Source organism: Rhagoletis pomonella, unplaced genomic scaffold (assembly GCF_013731165.1).
Source record: "Rhagoletis pomonella isolate Grant_MI unplaced genomic scaffold, Rhpom_1.0 Rhpom_scaffold_01179, whole genome shotgun sequence".
Taxonomy (NCBI): Eukaryota; Metazoa; Arthropoda; class Insecta; order Diptera; family Tephritidae; genus Rhagoletis; species Rhagoletis pomonella.
The window spans coordinates 37,746-49,734 of NW_023459733.1; the positions used below are offsets into that span (position 1 = coordinate 37,746).

At 32.5% G+C, this 11,989-nt stretch overlaps 1 protein-coding gene across 1 annotated transcript in view; it reads left to right on the forward strand.

Moving 5' to 3' along the window:
* LOC118752031 (mitochondrial sodium/calcium exchanger protein-like) overlaps positions 1-9,602 on the forward strand; it is a 16,762-nt gene extending 7,160 nt beyond the window's left edge. The window contains exons 2-9 of the mRNA XM_036486856.1: positions 1,306-1,707; positions 1,782-1,900; positions 1,965-2,199; positions 2,260-2,324; positions 2,382-2,782; positions 9,078-9,124; positions 9,211-9,309; positions 9,429-9,602. Coding sequence (XP_036342749.1) covers positions 1,306-1,707; positions 1,782-1,900; positions 1,965-2,199; positions 2,260-2,324; positions 2,382-2,603 — 1,043 coding nt within the window. The 3' untranslated portion in view covers positions 2,604-2,782; positions 9,078-9,124; positions 9,211-9,309; positions 9,429-9,602. The remainder of the gene's footprint in view (positions 1-1,305; positions 1,708-1,781; positions 1,901-1,964; positions 2,200-2,259; positions 2,325-2,381; positions 2,783-9,077; positions 9,125-9,210; positions 9,310-9,428) is intronic.
* The last annotated feature ends 2,387 nt before the right edge of the window (positions 9,603-11,989 follow it).

Sequence of the window (11,989 nt, forward strand, 5' to 3'; positions counted from 1 at the left end):
TTTTTTTTTATAAAATTACGCACAAGAAAAGAAAAAGAAATTTTCTTCTATCAAAATTTCTTAAATCAGTATGCAGCTCTGAAGAAAAAAATGCTTGTTTATTTATTTCTTCAAGAAAATTTACAGCAGTAGCAAAGTCCTTTTTCTAGAAACAGAAATAATGAAAAATATTTCTTGTGGTTTTTCTTGAGAACTGCAAACGGCCCACAGTGTATTATTTCCATATTCTATAAAATATTAATTACATTATTTTATGTCGCCAAATTTCAAAACAACGTCAAAAATGTTTTTAGAAATGCCCGATAAAGACGAAACTATAACAACTAAAAAATGTAAATCAAAGTGTAGGGCGGTGTAGGGGGTTTGATTTGGAAAATTACCAAGCGCAATAATGTTTAAACTTGTATATTTGAAACTGAATCTCAATGTTTAATTTGTCGGTGTTATGTTATTTATGCAACAATTGCTAAAATACCATTTTGGTTTTAATTATTTAAAAGGAAAATAGCCCGTAGTTATAGTCAAAATAAAGTCGACTCTATAAAGTTAATGGCAGCTTTTTGACATACTTTTGAATGGGATATCTGTCAAAAAATCTGTAATTAACTTTAGTGTCGACTTTACTTTGACTATAACTACGGGTCTACTATGGGTTTAATGACGCATACATATAAGCTCATTTGATTTGGTTTTCTACTTTTTCGGTATAGGAGTATTCAAAAAGATTGCTCTTACAGTATGGAATATATACATATGTATGTACAATGTCCATTGTACATTTATATATTTGAAGTTAAAAACCCCCTATAGATATTAACAAAAAAACAAACATTGGAAACCGGTTTAGAAACACCCTAGTACGCACCCATTTATGTACTTATGGTCCAAATAATAGGAGTGTGACATTTTAACAAGTTTTGACTATTTTTCTTTGGTTGGCTTAATGTTCATTATTTGATTTTCTTTATTTATAAAATCTAAAAATTCTAACTTTGTACAAAAGTTAAAAAAGTTCCACAGAGTTTCATCAATTTTTCAAACTTTAAATTAGAGTCTCTAGAAAACACTTTGGTAGGCATTTTTATAGTCCATTAAATTTTAGTATTTATAATAAAGTTGCAAGTTTGAAGTTGCTAAAATAGATATATTGTAGATGTATACTTTATAAAAAATTTATGAACAATAAACTGCTAAAAAAAAGTAAGTAAAACTCGTCAAAATGTCGCACTCCTATTATTATGGCCATAAGTGTTTGCATTTATGAAGGTACACATCTATGCATGAACATGCATGTATCCATTTAAGCTTCAAGAGATATTAAAAACGATTCTTCTGCCTTGTTAGCTGCGAATCTCGTGAAATTAGAACAACTACAAGCGGAGGCTGGCATAGAAATACTCGATCGTACCTCACGAATGTCCATAGATGTGAATATAACACGAACAATGTCTTTTGATGCTTTATTAAATGAACCCAATAAGGATCTAATGAAGCAATTCATTGAATCTTTAAATCCCATACAAAGGGTGGAGTGGCTGGAAAGTGGTTTTGCGGGAAAGAGTTATCTTATTGTCACAGCACCAGTATTATTTGTCCTACAGCTTTTTATTCCCGTTGTGGACTATGAACGAGAACGTCATGGCTGGTCGAAATTATTGAACTCGATCCAAATCCCTTTTGTACCATTGATTGTAGTGTATGCGCTGTGTAAGTCATACGTACATACTTAGTACGTAAATTCATTTCAATTTCAATAATGGACCTTCTTCTTCTTCTTGCAGCAACAAATGTATTTTTACTAGGCTTGCCACTTTGCTGTCACACTTTACCGATTACCATACCCATATCGTGCTATATGCTATATACAACACGAACCGATATTCCACCCAATTATCATCAAGTCAGTTATTTCAATTTATTTATTGCTAAATATCTACTCTCTAAAGAATTGCTCATTATTTTAGGTCATAGCTTTGTATGGTGTTGCTTGTTCCATTTTAATAATTTACTACTCGTCCAGTGAATCCGTCGAAATATTGCGCGTCATTGGCATTGTGACCAACAGAAGCAACTCATTCCTTGGATGCACCTTACAAGCCTGGGGTAATAGTATTGGCGACTTGGTATCAACCATTGCTTTGGCACGCCATGGATATCCGCGAATGGGTTATGCTGCTTGTTTCGGCGGTCCATTTTTTAGTAATCAAAAAAACACATACATACACACCTAAAAAATGATACAAATTCCTTGCGTTTCAGATTCGATTTCATCATTTGGAGGGGTTTTTATATACGAAACCTTTCGTAGCGAAACACCTATATCCGTATGTAGACTTGTGATTGAAGTTAAAAATGGTAAAAAAAAAACGTTTTTATTTAAGGTTCCGCAAGGCAGCTTAGGCGAAAATTGTGTAATTTTCCAGTTTATAGCTGCATTATCAGTTTTGGCATGGTCCACTTTAACGAATTTTTCCGCTCGACGGAGTATTGGTGTCTTCAACTTCATATTATATGCAATATTTTTAGTTTTCGTGTTCTTGGGAGAATTAGAAATTATTGAAACGTTCGCTCCTGAACAAGAAGAAGAAATGCTGGAATCGTAGAAATCAACAAGGAAAAAGCTTTGCAGTTTTGATGAGTAACTTTTGTTCATATCGCACAAATACTTCAGATGTGTATTAACTCAAAATGACCGGCTCGCCAGGAAATGCTAAAAAACTATTTTTACTTTACATTCTTTCTACAAATTACACTAAAATTTTGCCCCAACTTTTTCTGAATGGTAAATATGTAGATATAAGGTCTGTGAACACTTTAGCGCATATAAAAAATTACAAATTTTGAAATGATACACTTTTAAAGAACGTGTGCGATATATATAATGAATCGGTTAATTACAAAGGGGAATAAGTCAGAAATTTTCGATATGAAACTCTGTTAAACTGCATCAAATTTTCCATATCGGAAAAATGCTGACTTATTCACGTTGATAATTAACCGATTCATATATCGACACCTGAGTGGAAGATGGACCTATCTCGGCAGCCACTTTGAAAACGCCCTATCTCAGAAAGCTTTTCAAGAACGCCCTATTTAAGAATTTTATTGCAAAACACCCTATCTCAGAATTTGGTTGAAGAAGGCACCACTACCTCAGAATTCAGTTTAAAAACGCCCTAACTCACTTCACAATGTATTGAAAATGTGCTGACAAAGGGCGTATTTGAACCGAATTCTGAGATAGGGCGTCCTCAATCAAATTCTGAGATAGGGCATTCTTCAACCAAATTCTGAAATAGCACGTTTCCGAACTGGCTGCCGAGATAGGTCGATCTTCCACTTAGGTGTCGATGTAGTATATGTTACATTGGTTATAATGCTTTATTTTAATAAAAAAAGTAAAAATAAGTGGAACTGTTTGATAAATAATATCAAAATGTAATAAGTTATATATATACATTAGGGTGATTCTTTAAACCAAATTAACGATTTTTTTCAGTCCCACTCCCTAAATCGGTAATGCCACGGTCACAGATATCACATTGAGAACGGTTAAGGCGTGTCGCACAGGGGGGCAAGTTACAGATACAGATTATTTTTCCATTTAATACCCAAAATCGATACTACTATTGTCAAAAATATGACATATAAATTTTGGTCCCGATTAGAGTCGGTTAGGGCGTGTCGATTTTGGGTATTAGATGAAAAAATTGTTTTTTAATATTTTGAGTTTCCATAGAGGAATCTGAACTTTGCCTCCTTTGCGACACGCCTTTACCTTCCCCAATCGTGATATGTGATATCTTCGACTATAGTAGCATCGACGTAGGGGTCGAGGTTTAGGAAATCAGATGTGAAGATTTGCTTCCTACATTTAAGGACCACCCTAATAAACATACATATTGATTTTCAAAATTTCTACACCATTTCTACGAAGCACCATACAAAATACATGGAAAATTTAGAGCGACCTCTAGAATTGTTTGATCTCGAAATAAGAAAAGAGGTAAATATATTTTTTCGATATAGAACAATCCTAGGGACTTCACTATTATCACATGAATTTTTGGACCACTCTTATGTATGTACATATATGTATATGTATATGTGCATACGCACTCGTATGTCGTCGTGTTATGTCGTATGAAGTTCCTTTAAAGGACTAATAAATTATGGTGTAAAATTATTTACAGAATAAATATTGGTTTAAAAAACCCAAAAATACGTGTTAATAGCTGACAGAACTAAATACTGTTAGAAAATAAACAATAGTTTAAAACACTAAGCAACACGCTTTACGGCGCGTTTACATTAGACAATGCTGTCAAGACAATAAAGAAATGCGTATTTGTTGTCAAAAATGCTGATAATTTTCTCCGCGACGCTGGCGTCCTGACAATAGTTATGACAATTCATTTTGAGCAAAATGTCTTGTTGTTGTAGTAGGTGTATAAAAAAGTAGTATTGTTGTAGTATTGAGAAGAATGGTCTACTGCGGAAAAAAATCGTTAGATTACCAGTATTCGACCCTAATTTAACTGTAATAAACACTTTCGTGGAAAAATATTTTACCTATGTTTTTTTCTGAGTTACGCTATTTTTGGTAAAATAAAGGAGATCATATTCTTGTCTAATGGCCCAAATTATGCAAAAAAACTTATTTAAAAATGTAATTTTCATTTCGTAAAATTGTGTTTTTATGCAAGTAGTATTTAGTTCCTTCAAACGATGTATTCAATGTACATATAACAAGAAAATTTTGTACAAAATTCCTTAGTCGCCGAACGCCGCCGCCGCCGCGCCGATATTTTCGTATCGAATGACAAAAGCGTATACCTCTAGCGAGTGGTCACTATAATAGCGCATTCACTCCCTACCCCCTAAAGTGCTTCCAATGATTTTAACGGTATTTAAAGTACTGTGAAGAGCAGAGGAGAACCAGAATTACTGCATTCAAATGAAAAAATTCTGTTATCCAAACAGCGACTGCGTAAACCCCTTTAAAGCCACATCTTCCTTATGAATAATTAAAACTCAACTAAAGGCCAAACGACCAAAAGAACAGTATACCGAGAAATCGATTTCGCCAAAACAACAAATAAAGATAAATGGTGGTCACGCCCAGAGCGTAAATGAACATCCGCAATAAGAACTCAACCAATTGCCAAAACGATAGGCCAGGGCTTTGCGTATAAAGCGCAAGCTATAGACAATGGCATCCAAATCGAGGCTACACAGAATACGTAGATAACACTACTCGGCATGTTCAAGAAAGTAAAAAAAATTATCAGAAATAGGCCCCCAGTAAAACCAGTAAAAACTTGCAACTTACGCCATTGTGACATTTTTCGATGGTTAAGTTTTGGCGCGCAATTTTCATTTTACCTGGAAATATCTCTCATCGTCATAAAAAGAAAAAAAAATCTACTTTGGAAGTCAATTATTCATCAATACTTTCGTTTTCCTAATTTTATCTTGATCAAATTTTAAATTAGCATTGTTAAATAAAAAAATAGTAAATAAAAAATGGTAAGTAAAAAATAAAAAGAAGAAATAAATGTCCGTGTCACAGGGCTTAAACCTATGACCAACAAGTTGGCGATCGAACACACGTCCATTAGGCTACAGCAGCTGTTGAGAAAAAGTGTAAAAAATACACATTTCAATTCATTCTCAATATTTTTGATTGCATTGGCTACAATTCTAATTTCATATCGACAATCGTCGGAAAAAGATGTAAACGAATTTCATCGCTACGATATATAGTTACAGAATACACTAGTCGCAAACGCAAGCGATTATTGTCGCAAACTGCGACAATGATTGTCGGTCGGTAGAAAATTTAGAGAATAGCAACTACAGTTCCCCTCGTGTGAAAATCGTAGAGCTTTTTATTTTGTAAATATTGACACAGAATGCGATTGGAGCTTTTGCTTGATAAAAATCTTGATAAAAATTCTTTACAAATAATTTATCAAGAAAACACAGAAATGGGCGGATAATTAGTTGCAATAAAAAATATTTCAAGGTCCAAGCTTCAGTTTTAAAGTCGCACCTTCGATAAGAATGTGGAAATAGGATAGTATTCGATTCGAGAACTAGGCCATTCTCCAGAAAAACGGAACCTTCGTTACCCAATGTGTTTCCTTTCGCTATAGCCCAGTTATGCATACTTGCACTGCTATACCATTTTTACGTAAAAATCAATACCCAACAGAATTGTACATGCGTTGGGTAACCGCTTACACGCAAAGCCCGTTTAACAGATTCTTATGTGACAACTATCATGCTAAGCTAAGTATGCATTACTGGGCTATTATGAATTCAACATTCAGCAGCATTATCGAATTAAAATTTTAATGAGAGAGAGTGATTGTCTTATATTTCCCTTCGAGAATGAGCTGGTTTTCACTTTCTCTCTTGTTACTATGGTTCTAATTTTTTTTGGAACCCATTTTGAGTGTAATTCCAATATACTCCTTAGTTCGATATTCATATTGGATATTTATTTATTTATTTATTTTTTTATTTATTTATTTACATGTGCATATGTATTGTTGAATAATTAATTGAGTTTTCATGGTTTAAACAATTTCCCCAATTTTGTTGCTTTGTATTTACCATATTCTCCAATACGTAACGTTAAAGAATCTTTAATAGGACGTTAAAAATATTTCCATTTTTTGTATTGTAAAAAAAAATAAATAAAAAATTTAATGTAAATACCGCTTAAAACTACATTTAAAAAAAAAAAAAATTAAAAAATTTAGCTTTTGTTTTTGTCTTATCAGGATAAATAAAAAACTTTCAGTTTTCCCACAACGTTTCGGAAATCTAAACAGAAATATGCGTGCGATTGCAATGTTAAGGACAAACATTTTTATCACATGGAAAGTTGAATCTGATTAAATTCTACAGAATTTGCTCTTTAATTTGAAACCAATACTTCTTCTCTAAGCACATTTCACTGAATTTTTTAAATCATTTTTGAATTACTGCCATCAGAGTGAAAAACTAAAAACGCAATTTTACTATATTTGGTCCATGGTTTCCGCAAATATATTGATTTTTGTGTGTAAAATTTACTATCGCCCGGTGTTATTTGTATAATAAAATATATAAATATTATTTATTAAATAAAAAAAAGGAATATAGCCAATAATGGTAAAGAAAAGGAGTTTTTATTATAGCCATCAGGGCAAATTACAAATCCCGAAAATCTACAAAAGGCCGGGATCCCGGGATTAACATTCCTAACGTATAAGCATGCATGCATAAATGAAACACTGAAAAATATCTGCTCATTCAACAAATGCTTAGAACCATTTACCAGCAGAAAATTGTTTTCTATACATACATACATATTGGGACTCTTGAAGTTATTCGAACAATTCGAATATTCGAACGTTCGATCGGCACTTGTTTGTACGATTGCTAATCGAATGTTACTATTCGAATAGTTGATTCTCTTCGATTACTCGAATAGTCGCCAAGCTACGATAAATCGAATACCTTAATAAAATCGAATATTCGATCATTGTAATAAGCGTTAAATGTCAAACAAACAAACATTAATTTATGTGTGGGGCATTCCAAAGTGACGAATGGGACATTTTAACTCGCTTTTGCTCAAACTTTTAGTAATTTCTCTTTAACCATTAATTTGATAAGTTTCAAACAGTTAACACTTGAAGTCAGATATCCGTTTAATACGAAACTGATAAAGTATAAAACTTAATCTTATAAATTACATAGTAAATTGGCATTTTTCAAGTGTGACGGGTGGGACAACGAAGATACCCGCTTCTCCGAGCTGTTGGATTCGTTTACCAATTTGAGACAAACTATAAATATTTCTTTCATAGCGTGATGGTGGTTTTTATAAAATATTTGCTAGGTTTTTAAAGTTCCTTTTTTGTTATTATTTCGCAAAAATATGGTTGATGCGTTAACCAAAACCATATAAATGAAACTTCCAAACTTTATACAGAACTTAGAAAAATTTCATGAAAATTTTGATGTTTCGGAATTTTTTTGAGTACGCAGTTTTGTAAATTTAATAATTTAGGTATAATAAAGTTCAAGTTCTAAGCGGCTTGATTTATATAAAAAATTTTAACGCCAAAAAAACCTTATACTCATCACTGCTCCCCAATGTATGTACAGTGAGTGACCCACACTCAAAATCACACTGTGATGTTATTACAATACATATTCGCAATATTTTTCTATTCTAAAATTTTTTTCATTAGTTTAGCCTCTAACAAAAGCCATATAATTTAGATATATGTATGTGGTATTTTATTTAATGTAAGGAAGAAGTTACATATATATTTTAAATAAGATATGTATTTAATGTTTACAAGCGAAAGAAATTATGTATTTGGCAAAGAATATTAACAACGTCCACGTTTAGCGTCCGACCTCCACCGCAGTCTGGCAAAGACTCCCCTTGCTTGTCAACCACACCACGTGTATATACATACATACATACATATTTAGATGTGTAATTGCAAAATTTGTTCAAAAATTAGAAAAATCAACAAAGTTCCATCAAATGTACAAATTTTTATTTAGAACTTCAAGAAAAAAAAATTTTGGCATGCAGATTAATATTATTATAATAGAATACAAGTTCAAAGTCGCTAAAAAATTCCGTTGATTTCTGATAATTTTTTTTTTTTTTGTTGACGGTGCTATGCATATTCTTCCATGGAAATGACCGTGCTACATTTGCATGTGTACGTAAAAATACGCTTTCACATTTATTAGAATTTCTAATTACAATGTCTATGTCAATGTTTATTTTTCAACTTTATTTTCAGAAAAATCCGTGTCCCGGGGGGAACACCCCCAGAACCCACGCCCCCTCCCCCTGCCCCTGTTCTAGACGGGTCTGCACCTGCATACGTCCAATATATGCACGAACCCAAAACTTTTCAAGCTTTTGCATAGAATTGCCAGCCCTGGTTATTTTGCTTGAGTAAAACCATAAAATATACAACAAAAAAATATAAACTGTTTAGCGCTAATGCTTTAAGGTAGTTACTAAACAACCAAAATTTGTTTACTTGCAGTAATAACTACGATTGGAATCGCTCATTTTCCGAACCAGATTTAACAGGTAGGATGGATGGAAATTCCTTGGAATCTTATTGATTGATACACACACGGCTTATATAATTTTTGAGCACTTTTTATTCTTTACAGATCCATTTAAGCGTTCGAATCGGTTTAACATTAAACATCCACATGAGTTTATTTCCGTGGATGATTTGAAATTTTTCAGGCGGAGGAAACACCCACCGGGTAAATAAATATGCTAAATGCTAGAAACTACTGTATGTACATACATACATACATACATATGAGGAACTGCACTACATACATCTGATATGTTTTAATTATACATAATTCAACACTTTTAGACCAACATTCACGAAGCAATATTTGCCTGCAACCAAGTGATGAACCAGCGCTTCCATTTAGCTCCCTTAAAACTGAGTACCAGCGACAATTTCGAGGTTTATATAACAATTTAAGGCCGATTCTTTTACGAAGATCCACATCATTGCACTTTAAAGGATTAATGCAAAATAAATCTGAACATCAGGAGCAATTTCATTGGTACACACCGGAAGACTTGAAGTAGTAAGTAGGAACTCGCACATAAAATTGTTTACAAGTATGTATGTATGTATGAACTAGGGCTCCCAAAAATTATTCGAATTATCGGGTATTTGGTCAATATTCGTTCGACCAGTTTATGATAATCGAATAGCTGCACGCTTCGAATAATGGTCTATTGTATCTATTATTCGAATACTAAAACTATTTGAATTTTGTGAATCGAATCGAATCGATTCATTGAAATTGAAGCAAGGCGAATTTATATATGGTGGTAGCGGTAGTACAAAAACAAAAACTTACTGCCATACCTAAACAAAAGCGTTGGGCGGAACGGTTTCTGACGTCTAGCGTTAGCGCGAAGTGCCATACCTAAACAAAAGCGTCAACGCTACGTCGGTATGCTTCATACAAATTGTATGGGCATGAGAATTTTTTGACAGCCAGACAACGCTGACGCTTTTGTTTAGGTATGGCAGTTACATCATGGTGAAACAAATATAAGGAGATGTCACTTACATAACCTCACTTTTTCTGCATGCCAATTGCGGCCATGCATTTTGGGGTAGTAGAAAAAGGTGGAAAAGATTAGGATTATTTTTACTACATTTTGGGTACTATTTCCAATACAAACATACATCAGCGTGGACCCCACACTGGTTAAAAGAAGCCTTGCATCAATAAAATATTTTTTCTGTAAACCATTGTAATTACAGTTTCATTTTTTCGCTCAAAAGAAATCATTGTTACTTAATTTTTATTTTTTCGATCAAATATATTGATTTTAATAATTATTATTCAGTTATATTTTTCTACCTTAAAATTATTATTTGCAAAACTTAAAGGCCACACGGTCGTACCACACACATATGAGTAGTCCGCTTCCGAACAGCGTTATGTGATTTTTTGATAATAAGCCATAAATTTGAAAAACGACTACGACAACAAGTAACATCTAAATTGAATCTTTTTCTTCATTACCTGAAACTTTTGATAAATAACTGCCTAAGAACATTATAACATAGCATAACATAACATAAAATAACATTACCAATCTACACGACCTAAAGCAGCTTTCTAAGTTTATCAGAAGATGGAGACTTTTGAAAGTTTACATATAAATAAGTATGATGGCGACTTTTGCAAGAGTAGTTAATATTTGATGCGTTTTTTCAGAATATACAAATATTTTGCACTGGGTTGTAAGTGGACATTAAACTACTTTAAATACTGGTACGTTACCCACCAAAAACAAGAAATCGAAAAAATTTTACATAGCGCACTTTGCAAGTGGACTATTCACATGATGTTGGTTAAAACTTAAAAAATAAGGACTATTTTCCGTCTTTCATTTATTCATATTAAAACAAATGAAATTATACCGTTATCTTGATTTAATTTAAATTCTACTAAAAATGACATATTAGCCCGTATGGAATTTTATTATTTTATTATTGTATTTTTTCCTTAAGTTCCGAAGTACATGTACATATAGGCGTACTTAGTTTTTAAATAACTTAACTTTAAAAGAAATTTTATTATGACATTTATGTTCGTTAACATTTTAAAATTACATTTCTGAATTTTATCAGTTATATTATAAAATAATTATGCGTTTAAATTGTTAGAGCAAGTGCATTATCGTAGCCATCCGAGGCACTGCTCCAATAATCAGTTCTATATATACAGTATATATTTTACCAAAAATTTACTTACAAAATCACAATTATTGGAAATTATTGCTCAAATTTTCCAATGAATTTGAAACGAAAAGTCAAAGCAAAAGCGAAACAAAGAAAAAGTTACTACGTTTATACGTAAGCTATTTGCAAATAAAAGTGATTTGCAAATACCTAACTCACTGTTTATTCGATGGTGAAAAATTCTTTTTTAATATTGCCTGATAATAAAAAGGCAATAATATGACCGTCGAAAATTAAAATAAAATTAAAAATGGCAACGTTTCGATTATTAAAAGGCAAAAGATGGCCATCGAAAAAGAAAATAAACCTAAGAATGGCGGCGTCTTGCGCTTATTTGCAAATAGTACCACTAATCAATACTTATTTGCGTGATTTAGTTATTTGCAAATAAAAAATTAACTCAGCGTTTATACCGCAAAGTTTACCATTTTGCAAATGGTTATTTGCAAATAATACGTGCGAATAAACGTAGTCAGTGATGCCTACGCATACTTTTTCACAAAATTGTCTGCTCCATTTTTGGTTCCATTTTGCCCAAAAATGAAATTGGAATGAATAGAGTAGGCATAACTGTAACGCTGGTATGCCGAAATTGCCAAAATTACATGACTTACATGTATTTTGTTTTTGCTTTCGGTACACAAATGTAAAATTTCAGT